At 43.2% G+C, this 18,091-nt stretch overlaps 1 protein-coding gene across 1 annotated transcript in view; it reads left to right on the top strand.

Moving 5' to 3' along the window:
* Positions 1–18,091, top strand: part of dnah1 (dynein, axonemal, heavy chain 1) — a 697,254-nt gene that overhangs the window by 460,244 nt on the left and 218,919 nt on the right. The window contains exons 49-50 of the mRNA XM_068051405.1: positions 2,736–2,871; positions 11,958–12,166. Of these exons, the coding sequence (XP_067907506.1) occupies positions 2,736–2,871; positions 11,958–12,166 (345 nt within the window). The remainder of the gene's footprint in view (positions 1–2,735; positions 2,872–11,957; positions 12,167–18,091) is intronic.

The raw sequence follows: 18,091 nt of genomic DNA, 5'->3' as shown, positions 1-18,091 counted from the left end.
CTTGCTTCTTCCCAAGTACTCTGTCCGTGTAGCACTCCTGTAGGAACTTACTGCATTCCTCTTTCTCTCTCTGGTAATCTTTGAGCAGCATGGCGGGCTGTGCTGCGTTGTGCGGGCTCTCTGGCAGAATCTGGTCTCTCTGCAGTGGTCAGGTCGGGGGCTCGCCCTCTGTACTGGCTCCTGGATTCTTCTTGACAATCTTCTTCAACTTTCCTTATAATATGAAGGTCAATACAAACTCTTCTACTTAAGAGTTAGAACTCCTGATTTCTTCGGACATACAGTGTTTCTAATACCTGCTTCCCCTTATATTGAAGCATTGATTGGAACTTCCCCTTTACTTCAAGTACAATACCTCCTGGGGCGTGTAACTGAGTTTCGGTTGGTTGCAGAATGTGTGTGGAATGCCACTGCTCTTTATCTGACAGAACCATCACACTTGCTTCTGTGTCGAGTTTGAAGTTAGTGATATGTCCATTGCCATATTCGTTTGCTGACCAAAATGCTTGTTTCGGATCACTGATCCCGCCCAGAAAATATTTCGATTGGTGTGCTGCAGGAGGCTGCTTAACTTCAATTACCTCTCTATTCTTACCTACTTTTCCAATAGAGATTGAGGTAGTCGAGATTTTATTTCATCACATCTTACTGAAATGCCCCATTTTTCTGCAATAAATGCATTCTGCTCTATTGGCGGGACATTATTTGTCCCTGTGCGAAGTTTTTGCTGCACCACATCACTGACAGGGTTGAGAGGTGTCTTTCGCTTCCCCACCCTGGTGCCCCTTGCTCAGCCCTCTGGTGAAGGAACTGAATAGTTGCAGGAGGTTTCTTGTACCAAGGTCTTTTCTAAGCTCAGATGATTGGTCTGTTATTACTACACCAATTGCATTTGGCTGATTTTTCATCTATACATTGTCTTGCTATTATATCATCAACTACAGCACCAATTAAATATAATAATGTATTCACTTGCTCTGTTTTGGACTTGCTGTCCAATTTCAATGCAGTTCTATTATTGAGGAACCTTTTCCTCCATAGTTCCCAGTTTTGAGTCTGATTGGATCCTTTGTGACTTTTGGCATTCTCTGGCACCCCCAAATTTTGATCTATTTTTTAAAATTTTATAGACTTTTTACAATGTTCCCCTGTAAGAAACACCTTTTTTCAGGCTAGTTTGCTTTGATGGAGTGTAGCAGGTGCTTGACAGCATTCCCTGTTTTTTAAGACTCTGGTAGGGACTTTCCCTTTGCTTAAGCAGTTCATTTACATGTTTACCAGGATTTCTCGATCGTTGTCGGCACAATGACTCACCCAATCGCTGCTCTTCAGCCACGCTTCCATTCTATGGAGCTTTTCTCTGCCTTCTTTGTTTTTTTCTCTTCAGCTACTTGTTTTAAAGTTTCTTCTCTTCTGTCTGAAGGACAATTTTTGCTTCAAATTTTCTCTTCTGAGCATAGGACTTCAATCCCAGTACTGTTCACTATGTAATATATTTCATTCTTTATGCTGTCTATTGGAATTGACAGCGCTGTTTAATAGACAGTTCAAGGGTTTTCCCCTTTGATTTTTTTGAGCTAGAATTTATTTACTTTCTTCAAGCTTGCCTGCTTTAATGATTTTTTTTCTCAACTTGTCTGTGTTAATGGAGACTCGACTATGTATGGAGGTTTTTTTTTAGAGATACAGCACTGAAACAGGCCCTTCAGCCCACCGAGTCTGTGCCGACCAACAACCACCCATTTATACTATCCCTGCAGTAATCCCATATCACCTACCTACACTAGGGGCAATTTACAATGGCCAATTTACCTATCAGCCTGCAAGTCTTTGGCTGTGGGAGGAAACCGGAGCACCCGGCGAAAACCCACGCGGTCACAGGGAGAACTTGCAAACTCCGCACAGGCAGTTCCCAGAATCAAACCTGGGTCCCTGGAGCTATGAGGCTGCAGTGCTAACCACTGCGTCACTGTGCCACCCCGCGCTTTTTTTTCTCTTTGCTATCAGACTTCTTTTCAGTTTGTGTACTTTTCAGGGTTTTTCTCGTTCTCCGCCCTCGCGTTCAGCCCAAGTGAGGGTTAGTGTTTTCCCCTTTTTTTTTCTCTCGCTCACATGGAGCCTATAGAAAATTTCAGCTCTTCAAAGGCTTTTGTTTTACCGGGATTTCTCGTTCTTGGCACAATTTCCCGATTGCATGCTTTTCAGCCACGCTTCAGTTCTCTGGAGCTTTTCTCTGCCTTCTGAAGTATATAGTTTGTTTTTTCTCTTCAGCTACTTGTTTTAAAGTCTCTTCTCTTCTCACTTCAAATTTTCTCTTCTGGGTGTAGGACTTCACTTCCAGTGCTGTTCACTATGTTATATATTTGGTTTGTTGTGCTGCCACCATATAGAGTCTAGCCAGAGGGGTTCTTAGACTGTACTGTTAAACATTAATCTTTATTGCATAATAACTGTATACACTCCACACTAGCCTGTTTGTCTCCTTCAAAGGCCACACTATAACTGTTCTCGAGTCTCTCCCACATGATTTCTTACCTCATCCTGGTGAGCGCTAATCTTTACATTCTCTCAAGATTACCCTTTGATACCTTTATACTACATTTACTGTTGTAGGTCTCCACTGCCTGAATCTATTTTATTTATTGAAATTGTGCATGTGCCAACCTGCCAACACGTGAAATTAAAAGGTCTTTTTGTTTCAGTGATTTAAAAAATATCCACTTTTTTTCTGCCAGGGCTGAATTTGAATGTTTTCAAATTGAACTTTCCAAAAATTATGGACCAACAGAATGGAGAGATGACATCAAAGGGATCCTGATGAAAGCAGGAATACAGTACCAACAGCTCACCTTCCTTTTTGTAGACACACAGGTATCTTTTTTGAATTGAGAAAGTAACATTGATATAGAGTTAGTCAACGACAACAACAACAACTTATAATTATATAGCACCTTTAACGTAATAAAACATTCTAAGGCTCTTAACCTCGTATCAAGCGCCATGTTACTCTGTAATGCACTTTGTTAAAATTAAAGCAGACAAAATAACTTTAAAAAAAGGCCTGGTAATGACTGTATGAACAATCGTACCCAATCACACTCTGCTATTTTAACAGAGGTATTTAGCCATTTAAAATAAGCGGTTTTGCTACTCCATTTACCCAGTGGAGAAAGTTACTTTATATCAGTGATATCACAGAAATTTCCAGGCTACAATTACTAGATAGTGCCTCTGCTTCTCACAGCATGAGCTCCATAGACAGAACACGCATGTAGAAGAATTATTTGAGGTTGGAGGAAGCTACCTCCTAAAATAAGTGGAACGTCACAACTTGTTGACATGGAAGTGATGTACATATGCCTTCAATGTTGTCTTCCAATTTCACACGGGAGTAGTGCCAACTGCAAATCTCACCTATCAATATTGAGCATCTGGGGTGTTTCTGTGCCTAACTGTATACAGTTTCAAAGCACCTACTAAGAACAATCATTCTACAGTGTTATTGCCATTTTTGCACCATTTCACTTCATTTTCAAATTTTCCTCCTCGTAGTTAGGTTTTCATGAGCCTTTGCATCAATGGATGTTGCTTGCTTTATCTCATCCATCGCTACCGGCAACAATGACTATCTTAAAGGGAATACTTCTGTCTGATGTGAAGAGGGCTGCTAGCTAAGTCAGGCTAAATGAGGGGTGCTCTGTGACCATCCACTAGTATTCACACACCAACTTCTGCAGTCAAGAGGTGACCAGACCTCACTGGTCACCTGCCAAAATATCACTAACATATTTTCAGGCATTGTTGGACTAACCTTGCAATGAGTGTGAGAAACTGTCTTCACAGTCTTTACCATTGTAAAATGTCACAAGGTGCTTCACACAAGTGTTATCAAACAATTTTTAACACCAAGCCACATAAGGTGATATCAGTGCAGATGAACAAAGGCTTGGACAAAGAGGTAGGTTTTGAGGAGCATCTTAAAGGAGGAAGAAGTGGTAGAGAGGTGGAAAGGTCTAGGGTAGGAATTTCAGAGCTTAGGGCTTCAGCAGCTGAAGGCATGGCCTCCAAAGGTGGAGCAATTAAATTGGGGATGTGCAAGAGGCCAGAGTTGGAGGAGCACAGAGATCTCAGTGAGTTGTAGGGCTGGAGGAGGTTACAGAAATAGGGAGGGCTGAGGCCATGGAGGGATTTGAAAGCAAAGATGAGAATTTTAAAATCAAGGTGTTGCTCAACCAGGGTCAAGTAGGTCAACAATCACAGGGTTGATCAGTGAACAGGACTTGGTGTGAGTTAGAATGCAAGCAACAGAGTTTTGGATGAACTGAAGTTTATGGAGGGTGGAAGATGGGAAGCTGGCCAGGAGTGTATTACAATAACCAAGTCTGGAGGTAACAAAGGCATGGATGAGGTTTTAGCAGCAGAAGAGCTAAGGCAGGGATGGAGTCGGGCATTATTACGGAGGCTAGAGCAGATATGTGGTTGGAAGTTTACCTCAGAGTCAAACACAACACCAAAGTCTGGTTCAGTCACAGGGAAAGGAATGGAGCTGGTGGCAAGGGAATGGAGTTTATGGTGGGCACCAAAGGCAATTACTTCAGTCTTCCCAATATTTAGTTGGAGGAAATTTCTGCTCATCCATTACTCCATGTAAGAAAAACAGACTGACAATTTAGATACAGTGGAAGGGTTGAGAGAGCTGGTGTTGTTAGGGTACATGTAGAACCTGATGTGCTGTCAGGTGATGTTGCCAAGGGGCAGCATTTAGATGATAAATAGGAGGGGGCCAACGATAAATCCTCTGGGAACTCTAGAGGTTAATGGAGCAGGAGCAGGAAGAGAAGTCTCTGCAGCTGATTCTCTGGCTGCAGCTGGATAAATAATGAAACCAGACGAGGGCAGTCCCACCCAGCTGAATGAAAGGGAGAGACGTTGGAGGAGGATGGTGTGGTTAACTGTATCAAAGGATGCAGACAAGTCAAGAAGAATGAGAAGGGATAGTTTACCATGCTCAAAGTTACATTAGGATGTCATTTGTTACTTTGGTAAGAGCCATTTTAGTATTGAGGCAGGGATGGAAACCTGATTGGAGGGATCAAAACACTGTTTTCAGGAAAGATGGCCATGGATTTGGAAGGCGACAACACCTTCATACCTGCACATTGCATTACCTTTACCTTCATGTTAGCCTTTTACGCCTTAACTTCTTCCCCTTCAACCTCAGCAAAGGCTGTCAATGGGTTGAGATGACTTTTGAGCGTTTCAAAGTCTATAAACATTATTGCCCCCTATTCTTTCCTTATAATCATATGTATTTTATTAAACTTCACCTCAGTGCAATGTTCTATTCTCACTACAAATGTGGTCCTTGCATCCATCTAAATCTGCAGCTGGTGCAGTGAATAATTGAACAGATGAGATGACCCACAAAAACTGAATGCTATTTCACCTTAAGGGGATTAAATTTGATGGCCCCTGAAAATGAGTGCAGGGATCACAATGTGTGATTAACCTGTGCCCACGTTGCCTGCTCATTTCAATGATTTCAGCATCTAGGCAGCGCTACCTGTGCTGCTAATTGACTGGACACATCAGCACATGGACAATATTGTGAATGGCTAGCACCACTTAAAGCCACCCTGCACTGCTTAAAGCTAGATTGCATCTTGTTACGACCAAGATGGGAGGAGTATACTATCGTTTCTAGTTCCACTTCTCCACAGGTTACAACATATATTTAAATGTTTACCCAGTTACCGATATGGTCAATCATAGACTCTATTTTTATCCCAGAATAAAATACACCAATCAGGTTTCGTTAATAAATGACAAAATTATTAGTTATTATAAAACAAGACATAACCAGTAATGAAGCAAAGCATTAAAGCACAGATTGAAATATGAAAGTTTCCTTTTACCTTAGCCCCCTCTCTCACACGCACACATACACACACATACCGGTTAACTTAAAAAAAAGAAATTTTCTCTTTAGAGCTCTATTACAAAAAAACCCAGAAAAAGAATACTTTGGCCAAATACTTGTTATTTCTTGAAGAAAAAGGAGAAGATGTGGAAAGATGTCCGATGTCTTATTTTTGGTTTGGCATCCCAAATATATATAGACAGCTGTCACTGGAATCTTCCTAGAACAGTTCTTTTCTTTTCAGGCAGTGTTGAGAATCAGTTTGGCAGGCCTTTCAGGAGAAATGTGACATCAGTTTCAGTCTGTTTCTTATACTTTCTTCTCAGGGCTTCTTAAAGAGGACGAAAAGCTGGCAGGCTTTTCAAAGAGATGGAACAGGCTGAGTAGGGGTTTGCTCCCTTGGCAGGTTTTCTCCAACTGTTTTTTTTAACACTATTCACACCCCCAATTCTGTCCAAAGCAAAATCATAAACAATCTCTCCAAAAGCGAAACTCCAAACAGCAGGTCAAAAACTCCCTGACCCTCATAAATCTTGCATTGTCACTTCTCTGTCAACATCTCCCCGAAGTCCAAAGTTTCTTTTGTTTATTTATCTTAAATCACAAGATTTCTAGCAAAAGATTGTTTTCAACGCCAGCATCTCAAGTGGCCCTCGGTGAACTTTAAAAAAGAGTCCAGTAACTATGAAATCTTCAGCCTCCAAAAAATGAATCCATTTCCACAATTTAAATACAAGTCCTCGAAAATTTAACAAAAGATGGAAGTATTTTTGTAACAACCTCTTAAAAGGGATGTGCATTGTGACCTGGGAAACACTGAGGAATGGCACAATATTAGAAGGAGCCTGCTCCAAGATTTTTGGGCACTGCACTTGGAGGCCTTGGTGGAGGACATGGGAAGGAGGAATAGTTTGGCGGGGAGGCGGTGGCACAGCGGTCATGTCACTAGACTAGTAACCCCAGGCTTATGCTCTGGGGACATGGGTCTGAATCTCACCACAGCAGATGGTGGAATTTGAATTCAATTGATAAATCTGGAATTAAAAGCTAGTCTAATGGTGACTAAGAAACTATTGTCAATTGTTCTAAAAACCCATCTGGTTCACTAATGTCCTAGAGGGAAGGAAATCTGCCATCCTTACCTGGTCTGGCTGACATGTGACTTCAGATCCACAGCAATGTGGTTGACTCTTAAACGCCCTCTGAAATGGCCGAGCAAGACAGTCAGTTGTATCAAACCGCTACAAAGTCTAAAAAAAGGAATGAAACCGGATGGACCACACGGCATTGGCCTAGCCGCTGGAAACGAAAATGGCAAACACAGCCCTGTCAATCCTGCAAAGTCCTCCTTACTTATATCTGGGGGCTTGTGCCAAAATTGGGAGAGCTGTCCCACAGGCTAGTTAAGCAACAGCCTGACATAGTCATACTCATGGAATCATATTTTGCAGACAATGTCCCAGACACCACCATCACCATCCCTGGGTATGTCCTGTCCCACTGGCAGGACAGATCCACCAGAGGTGGCATACAGTGATATACAGTCGGAGGGAGTTGCCCCTAGAAGTCCTCAACATTGACACCGGACCCCACGAAGTCTCATGGCATCAGGTCAAACATGGGCACAGAAATCTCCTGCTGGTTACCACCTACCTGCACCACCTCCCCCACCCCCGCCCTAGCTGATGAATCAGTGGTTCTCCATGTTGAACAATTGGAAGAAGCATTGAGAGTACAAAATGTATTCTGGTTGTGGACTTCAATGTCCCTCATCAAGAGTGGCTCAGTAGCACCACTACTGATCACGCTGGCTGAATCCTAAAGGACATAGCTGCTAGACTGGGTCAGTAGCAGATGGTTAGGGAACCAAAAAGAGGGAAAACTCAACTTGATCTCATCCTCACTAATCTACGTGTTGCAGAAGCATCTGCCCATGACAGTATTGGTAGGAGTGACCACCGCAAAATCCTTGTGGAGATGAAGTCCCATCTTCACATTGAGGGTACCCATCATCGTGTTGTGTGGCACTACCACCATGCTAAATGGGATAGATTTCAAACAGATCTAGCAACTCAAAACTGGGCATCCATGAGGCGCTGTGGGCCATCAGCAGCAGCAGAATTGTATTAAACCAAAAGCTGTAACCTCATGGCCTGGCATATCCCCCACTCTACCATTACCATCAAGCTGGTTCAATGAAGAGTGTAGGAGGGCATGCCAGGAGCAGCACCATGCATATCTAAAAATCAGATGTCAGCTTGGTCAAGCTACAACACAGGACTACTTGCATGCCAAACAGCAGAAGCAGCTTGCAATATACAAGGTTAAGCGATCCCACAATGAACAGATAAGATCTAAGCTCTGCAGTCCTGCCACATCCAGCTGTGAATGGTGATGGACAATTAAACAACTGACAGGAGGAGGAGGCTCCACAAATATCCCCATCCTCAATGGTGGGGGAGCCCAGCACATAAGTGCAAAGGACAAGGCTGAAGCAATGGCATCCATCTTCAGCCAAAGGTGCCAAGTGGATGATCCATCTCGGTCTCCTCCTGAAGTCCCATGCATCATTGATGCCAGTCTTCAGCCAATCCAATTCACTCCATGAGAATAGGCTGAAGGCACTGGATACTGCAAAGGCTATGGGCCCCGACAACATTCAGGCAATAGTCCTGAAGACTTGTGCTCCAGAACTAGCCGCACCCCTAGCCAAGCTGTTCCAGTACAGCTACAACATTGGCATCTACCCAGCAATGTGGAAAAATGCCCAGGTATGTCCTGTGAACAAAAAGCAGGATAAATCCATCCGGGTCAATTACCGCCCCATCAGTCTACTGCCGATCATCTGCAAATTGATGGTTCATCAACAGTGTTATCAAGCGGCACTTGCTCAGCAATAACCTGCTCACTGACACTTAGTTGGGTTCTGCCAGAGCCACTCAGCTTCTGACCTTATTACAGCCTTGGTCCAAACATGGACAAAAGAGCTGAACTCCAGAGGTGAGGTGAGAGTGACTGCCCTTGACATCAAGGCAGCATTTGACTGAGTATGGCATCAAGGAGCCATAGCAAAACTGGAGTCAATGGGAATCGGGGAAACTCTCCGCTGTTTGGAGTCATACCTAGTGCAAAGGAAGATGGTCGTGGTTGTTGGAGGTCAATCATCTCAGTCCCAGGATGTCACTGCAGGAGTTCCTCAGGGTAGTGTCCTCGGCCCAACCATCTTCAGCTGCTCCATCAAGGGCCTTACCTCCATCATAAGGTCAGAAGTGGGGATGTTCACTGATGATTACACAATGTTCAGCACCATTCACAACTCCTCAGATACTAAAGACCTGGACAACACCAGGTTGTCGCTGATAAGTGGCGAGTAACATTCATACCACACAAATGCCAGGCAATGATCATCCAAAACAAGAGAGAATCTAACCATCTCCCCTTGACATTGAATGGTATTTCCATCACTGAATCCCCCACTATCAACATCCTGGGGGTCACCATTGACTAGAAACTGAACTGGACCTGCCACATAAATGCTGTGGCTGTAAGAGCAGGTCAGAGGCTGGGAATTCTGTCTTCCCAATGCCTGCCACCATCTACAAGGCATAAGTCGGGAGTGTGATGGAATATTCTCCACTTGCCTGGATGGGTGCAGCTCCAACAACAGTCAAGAAGGTTGACACCATCCAGGACAAAGCAGCCTGCTTGATTGGCACCCCATACACCACCTTCAACATTCACTTTCTCCATTGATGCACAGTGTGTACCATCTACAAGATGCACTGCAGCAACTCACCAAGGCTCCTTCGACAGCACCTTCCAAACCTGCGACCTCAACCATCTAGAAGGACAAGGGCAGCAGATGCATGGGAACACCACCACCTGCAAGTTCCCCTCCAAGCCACACACTATCCTGACTTGGAACTATATCGCCATTCCTTCACTGTCGCTGAGTCAAAATCCTGGAACTCCCTTCCTAACAGCACAGTTGGTGTACCTACATCCCAAGGACTGCAGCGGTTCAAGAAGGCAGCTCACCACCACCTTCTCAAGGGCAATTAGGGATGGGCAATAAATGCTAGCCTCACCAGTGACGCCCACCTCCCACAAACGAAGAAAAAAAATCTCCTGTTTCCACAGGAGGCCTTCCAGACATATGCTTGAAAGGCTGTGGGAGCAGAAGTGATGAAGGTCAGTGTTAGGAGTTAAGCCCCTAGGACCTGAATGCAATGCTGCAAGAATCTCAGTGACCTCACAAGAATGGTTAAAGTCAGTGAATTCATCTTCAAGTGGCATATCCTACCAACTGCACCACTAACCTCAGATACTGCTCAATCCATCACACCCCCATGACTCACCAACTAACAATCTCTATCAAAATGTTGGAAAAGACAGTTATCAATGTGAACAATTCTAATTCCAAAGGCGAGTGAGTGGAATCTTTTTAGTAGCAAACCCTGAATTCTTGCTGTTTATATTGCCATGACAAAAATATTGTAAGCTCATTGTCCTAGTTTACAGATTGTACAAATTTTTGTTGGAACACAGGATACTTGGAGGAGATAAATATCATCCAAAGATACCTGCAGTCTTTTGGACTCTGCATTGATAAAAATCAAAATATGAAGTGTTACGCCCGAGGTGGGAGGTGTGCACTGTTTATTCTAGTTCCACTTCTCCACAGGTCACATTATCCCAGAACAAAACACACCAACCAGGTGTCTTTAATAAACAACAAGATTATCAGTTTATTATGAAACAAGTTTTCATCAGTAATGAAGTGAAGCATAAACACACAGATTGAAATATTAAAGTTCCCTTTTTACCTTAGCCCCTCACAGTCACACACATGCACACAGACACAGGTACACCGGTTAACCGGAAAAACAAAAAGGATTTCTATATCGAGCTCTGTTACAAAAAAAAACTCTTAAGCTGAATACTTGCTCATTCTTGAAGAAAAAAAAAATGAAGATGTGGAAACATGTCCTTTGTTTTGGTTTGGCATCCCAAATGCGTATAGATGGCCGTCACTGGGATCTTCCTTGAACAGTTCAATCCAGGCGATGTTGAAGATCAGTTTGGGTAGGCTTTCCAAGAAATGTAGCTACAGGGGCTTCAGATTGACTTTACATCAGAAATGTGGCAACAGGGGTTTCAGTTCCCACAGTTCAATACGCAGGGTTTCTTCACGCATCTGAGGAAAGAGGAGACTGACACACAGGACACACAGGGTTTCTTTCAAAGGAAGAGAAAGAGATGAGCTGTTTTTTTTTCTTGGCAGGCAAAAAACAACTGTCTTTTGTAACAATTCAAAGTGAAACAAAAACATTCCAGAAATCAAGCCTCCTGGCCTCTATAAATTTTGACCTGTCACTTCTCTGTAAATATCTTTTCCAAGTCAAAACAACGAGCTCCCTGTTCCCGATGGAAACACCTCCACCAATCAGCAGTCACTTGCTAACCAATCAGCACTCTGTTCTCATACAGTATAAAGTTGCTGTTTTCCCTTACATTGGTAGTTTTGCGGATTGTCCTGATGAGTGCAAGACGAAAAGCTTCACCAACATGTCTCTATTTTCAGCAATACTCAAGTATACTCACATTAATCTTTTTTTGTGTCTGTATTTCAACACAGCCGTTACACCAGTTATTTCAATATGTTGGTATACAAATATGGCAAACAGTAAATTCTGGACTAGTATTTGCAAGTTAGTTTTTTATGTACAGCTTCATACCTTGGGGTTAAATTTAGCCAGAAGTTTAGAAAGTACCATTGATGACATTCTCCGAGAAGCATGTATGGTGCATGTGTCAAATTTCTCCAAAGGCAAACCTGTTTAAAATAGAAAGGACAGGAATTTGATGCGAGCAATGTAAGTATTCATATGATTACGTTGACAAGTAATTTCTGCCCTTGGGTGATGACTGAGATTGGACAGATTTAATCACCACAACTAACAACAATAAATGTTTTTAAAAACAGTTTTTGACAGACAACTTAAAGTCCAATTTTTGTAATTTGTTGTTTCCACAGATCAAAGATGAGTCATTTTTAGAGGATGTCAACAACATCCTAAACTCAGGAGATGTTCCAAATTTATACATCTTTGATGAGCAGGAGGAAATCTTCAATGCAATGAAACCAGTTGTTCAAGACCTGGGGCAGCAACCAACCAAGGCCAATATGATGGCAGCATACACAAAACGAGTGCGCAGTAATATTCATACTGTACTGTGCATGAGGTAAGTTTTCCTGGTTGTGCCTTCCAAGCCAGATTGTTTCCATCTCTGAGTTTTGAAAAATGCATTTGTCAAGTGGCTACCAAGTCCATTTTTCCTGACTAATCCTTTCTATTCTGTTTTCTGTTGTGGTTGAGTTAAGCTCTATACATTCACTTGCCCGGGGATAGACAAGCTCCTGTTCTCATCTAGGCCCAAGTGAAAGCTGAGTGCTCCTTCGGAGGGCGGGAACTTGGGTAGATTTTGATCAACACCCAGCAGATGGTTATCAAGCTGCCTGGTGGAGAGCAAATTGCTGTCTCAATTGAAGAATAATGTTTGGCGCAGAAAAGGGAACAAGTTGCCCATTGGATACTTGCTGATGTAATTTATTTCAGGAGGTGCTCCTCCATTGGCCAGCTGAGGAGCTCATTAAGCAACTCAAGTGTCCAACATCATGCAGACACAGTGTCAAAAGATCAAGCTTGTCACTTCAGCGACACAACCAAGCTCATATTTAATGTTCTGAGAGTTTAATGGTTGTTAAGCCTGTCCTTTGAATTGGGCTTTCAGCTGGTCAGGGTATCAATGTTTGGGTCCTGGTTAACTGGAGTAGAGTGGTAGGACTATGAAGAGATAGTAAAATTGATATTTAGAAATAAACAATTAAATACGATAGAGGAAATATTAGAATGCAAAGAATATATAACTGATTTTGAAAAAGAGGAAATATAGAAACAAAAAACTAAGGTTTAGCTAGGGCAACAAAAACGGTCATGATAGACAAAAGCCAGAGTGGAAATAAAAGTTTTGAAATTACACTGTACAACATTTGCACCAAATGCTCATATGATGAGATTCTTTTGTTTCAATGAACAGCAACTCGCTCTTTTTGTGTTGGGGACAACAGACATTGAGCAGAATCTTGGGAGGGGGGTTTAGGGGATGTCAACCAGACCATGTTGAAAGAAGTAACTTTTGAGGAGGCTATTTTAAATGGGGTGAAATGTAGCAAGGTGAAAAGATTTGGAAGGGAATTCTGGAGTACACGGTCTGATGACTCCCATGGGCATTAACTTGTTTGAATAGATTAATGGTTCTGTTAAAATTGCTGGCAATGAAATTTCATACAAATACATTAAGCGATCATTCAACTATATAAAGCAGCATAAGCTCAAGGCCAAAAAGTTTAAAGTGTTTAGACAAAACTTTTTAACATTTAATTTAGTAATGAAACATTAATATTATATCAATGAAGCTAGTGCTAACATTCAAGTAGCAATATTGCTGAAGAATTTTTAAGGTGACTGAACATGAACTAAAATTCTAAAAAAGCTGGCCCAAGAAGAAGGCAGTTCCTGCAAATGTCTGCTGCAACTTCATTGGATCTGCTCAGAAAGAGGCTAAGGCCCAGATATGTCAGGTCCCGAAATTAGGATATCCCTAGGGGATTGGCTCTCGCACATTTTCAGGGTCAAAGTTGATAGAACCATAGAAAATCTACGGCACAGAAGGAGGCAATTCTGCCCATCGTGTCTGCGCCAGCTGAAAAAACTAGCCTCCCAGTCTAATCCCACCTTCCAGCACCTGGTCCGTAGCCTTGCAGGTTACAGCAGTTCAGGTGCATGTCCAGGTACCTTTTAAATGAGTTGAGGGTTTCTGCTCCACCACCGATCCGGGCAGTGAATTTCAGACACCCACCACCCTCTGGGTGAAAAAGTTTTTCCTCGTGTCCCCTCTAATCCTTCGACCAATCACCTTAAATCTGTGTCCCTCTCCACCAGGGGAAACAGGTCCTTCCTGTCTACTCTATCTAGGCCGCTCATAATTTTGTACACCTCAATTAAGTCACCCCTCAGCCTCCTCTGTTCTAAGGAAAACAACCCTAGCCGATCCAATCTTTCTTCAGAGCTGCAACTTTCAAGCCCTGGCAACATTCTCGTAAATCTCCTCTGTACTCTTTCCCGAGAAATTATGTCCTTCTGTAACGTGGTGACCAGAACTGTACGTAATACTCCAACTGTGGCCTAACCAGCATTTTATACAGTTCCAGCATTACATCCCTGCTTTTGTATTCTAGACCTCGGCCAAGAAAGGAAAGCATTCCATATGCCTTCTTCACCATTCTATCTACCTGTCCTGCCACCGTCAGGGATCTGTGGACATGCACTCCAAGGTCTCTCACTTGTTCGACTCCTCTCAATATCCTCCCATTTATTGTGTATTCCCTTGCTTTGTTTACCCTCCCCAAATGTATTACCTCACACTTCTCTGGATTGAATTCCATTTGCCACTTTTCTGCCCACTGAACTGAACAATTGATATCATTCTGGAGTCTACAGCTATCCTCTTCACTATCAACTACACGGCCAATTTCTGTGTCATCTTTAAATTTCCCAATCGTACCTCCCACATTTAAGTCCAAGTTATTAATATGTGCCACAAATAGCAAGGGACTCAACACTGAGCCCTGTGGAATGCCACTGAAAACTACTTTCCATTTGCAAAAACATCTGTCGACCACTACCCTTTGTTTCCTGTCACTGAGCCAATTTTGGATCCAACTTGCCACAATATGGATTTCAGTAAGGTGTTTGATAAGGTTCCCCATGGTAGGCTATTGCAGAAAATACGGAAGTATGGGGTTGAAGGTGATTTAGAGCTTTGGATCAGAAATTGGCTAGCTGAAAGAAGACAGAGGGTGGTGGTTGATGGCAAATGTTCATCCTGGAGTTTAGTTACTAGTGGTGTACCGCAAGGATCTGTTTTGGGGCCACTGCTGTTTGTCATTTTTATAAATGACCTGGATGAGGGTGTAGAAGGGTGGGTTAGTAAATTTGCGGATGACACTAAGGTCGGTGGAGTTGTGGATAGTGCCGAAGGATGTTGTAGGGTTCAGAGGGACATAGATAGGCTGCAGAGCTGGGCTGAGAGATGGCAAATGGAGTTTAATGCGGAAAAGTGCGAGGTGATTCACTTTGGAAGGAGTAACAGGAATGCAGAGTACTGGGCTAATGGGAAGATTCTTTGCAGTGTAGATGAACAGAGAGATCTTGGTGTCCAGGTGCATAAATCCCTGAAGGTTGCTACCCAGGTTAATAGGGCTGTTAAGAAGGCATATGGTGTGTTAGCTTTTATTAGTAGGGGGATCGAGTTTAGGAGCCACGAGGTCATGCTGCAGCTGTACAAAACTCTGGTGAGACCGCACCTGGAGTATTGCGTGCAGTTCTGGTCACTGCATTATAGGAAGGATGTGGAAGCTATGGAAAGGGTGCAGAGGAGATTTACTAGGATGTTGCCTGGTATGGAGGGAAGGTCTTACGAGGAAAGGCTGAGGGACTTGAGGTTGTTTTCGTTGGAGAGAAGGAGGAGGAGAAGTGACTTAATAGAGACATATAAGATAATCAGAGGGTTAGATAGGGTGGATAGTGAGAGTCTTTTTCCTCGGATGGTGATGGCAAACACGAGGGGACATAGCTTTAAGTTGAGGGGTGATAGATATAGGACAGATGTCAGAGGTAGTTTCTTTACTCAGAGAGTAGTAGGGGCGTGGAACGCCCTGCCTGCAACAGTAGTAGACTCGCCAACTTTAAGGGCATTTAAGTGGTCATTGGATAGACATATGGATGAAAATGGAATAGTGTAGGTCAGATGGTTTCACAGGTCGGCGCAACATCGAGGGCCGAAGGGCCTGTACTGCGCTGTAATGTTCTAATTCTAATTCTAAAATTCCCCTGTATCCCATGGGCTTTCATTTTTCTGACCAGTGTGCCATGTGGGACTGACAATGAGAGGTGATCTTATTGAAACTTTAAAAATTCTTACAGAGCATGACAGGGTGGATGTAGGTAGGATGTTTCCCCTGACTGGTGGGTCTAGAATCATGGGACAAAGTCTCAGAATAAGGGGTAGGCCATTTAAGACTGAGATGAGGAGGAATTCCTTCACTCAGAGGGTGGCAAATCTTAGGAATTCTCTACCCCAGAGGGCTGTGGAAGCTCAATCATTGAGCATGTTTAAGACAGAATCGCTAGATTTCTGGATGCTAACGAGATCAAGGGATATGGGGATGATGCGAGAAAGTGGCATTGAGGTAGATCAGCCATGATCTAATTGCCGCAGCAGGCTTGACCAGCTGAATGGCCTACTCCTGCTCCTATGTTCCTATGCTCCTATCAAGCCACTCAAGACTAACGCTAGTTAGGCTACAGCTGGAGTACTGTGTACAGTTCTGGGCACCACACGATAGGAAGGATGTGATTGCACTGGAGAGGGTGCAGAGGAGATTCACCAGGATGTTGCCTGGGCTGGGGTATTTCAGCTATGAAGAGAGACTGAAAATGCTAGGGTTGTTTTCCTTCGAACAGAGGAGGATGGGGGAGGACATGATTGAGGTATACAAAATTATGAGGGGCATTGATAGGTTAGATAGGAAGAGACTTTTTCCCTTAGCAGAGGGGTCAATAACCAGGGAGCAGAGATTTAAGGTAAGGGGCAGGAGGTTTAGAGGGGATTTGAGGAAAAAAATTTCACCCAGAGAGTGGTTAGAATCTGGAGCGCACTGCCTGAAGGGGTGGTAGAGGCAGGAACCCTCACAACATTTAATAAGTATTTAGATGAGCACTTGAAATGCTATAGCATACAAGGCTACGGGCCAAGTGCTGGAAAATGGGACTAGAATAATTAGATGCTTGATGGCTGGCACAGACACGATGGGCCGAAGGGCCTGTTTCTGTGCTGTATAACTCTATGACTCTATGACTCTAAGAGAAGTCAAATAAGAATAAAACTGGACGGACCACCCTGCATCGATCTAAACACCAGACACGACAAAGGCATACGCAGCCCACTCGACTCTGCAAAGTCCTCCTTACTAACATCTGGGAACTTGTGCCAAAATTAGGAGAACCGTCCCATAGACTAGTCAAGCAACAGCCTGACATAATCATACTCACTGAATCATATCTTACGGCCAATGCCCCAGGTTCCTCCATCACCGTCCCTAATTATTACAGAATTATTACAGCAGGAGATCATTTGGCCTATCGTGTCTGCATTGGCTCTCCAAATGAGCAGTTCACCTCACCTACACCCTGTAACCTTGCGCATTCTTCCTTTTCAGTTAATAGTCTAATTCCCTTTTGAATGGGTCGATTGAACCTGCCTGCATCACACTCTCAGGCAGTGCATGCCAGACCATACCCACTTGCTATGTGAAAAGGTTTTTCTTCTCACTTTTGCTTCTTTTGCCAATTACTTTCAATCTGTGCCCTCTCGTTCTCGTATACTTCATGAGTGGGAACAGTTTCTCCCTATCTACTCTGTCCAGACCCCTCATGATTTTGAATACCTCTATCAAATCACCTTTCAGTCTTCTCTTCTCTAAGGAAAACAGTCCCAACTTTTCAAATCTATCTTCATAACTGAAGTTCCTGTTACAACCAGGTGAGAAAGAGGTATGGGGTCCCTTTCAGACTTCACCTGGTCTTACACAGGGTTTAATTTTAAACACACCGTGTTTTTAGCTCCCCTTGGTGAATCCTTGTTCACCACTTTCCAATTATAAGGCAAAGAAATCAGCACAAACAGGCTTTCTTCGGTTTAAAGAAGAAAGTGAAATTTTATTAAACTTGTACTTAAACTCTAATTCGGTTAACGCCTACGGATATACAACGCGCCCACCTTAGCATGCATACGCAATACATACATGCAGATAGAGACAGAAAAGAGCAGAAGAAATAAAGTGGAAAAGTTTGAGGCAATATTGGAAGAGTTTTTGTTATGGATCACCGAGCTCACTGCAGATTCCTTGCTTGTAGGTAGATCTTGTTTTTCGTTGGGGCCCAGTATTCTTCTTAAACTTTGTTCACTGTAACAGACTTTTCTCTCTTGGGGTTCATGTGTCTTCAATATATTCAGAGGCTTGTGAGAAAGAGATGGGAACAGGAG

Source organism: Heterodontus francisci, chromosome 19, assembly GCF_036365525.1.
Source record: "Heterodontus francisci isolate sHetFra1 chromosome 19, sHetFra1.hap1, whole genome shotgun sequence".
NCBI classification, from domain to species: domain Eukaryota; kingdom Metazoa; phylum Chordata; class Chondrichthyes; order Heterodontiformes; family Heterodontidae; genus Heterodontus; species Heterodontus francisci.
This window is presented reverse-complemented; position numbering and strand designations above follow the sequence as displayed.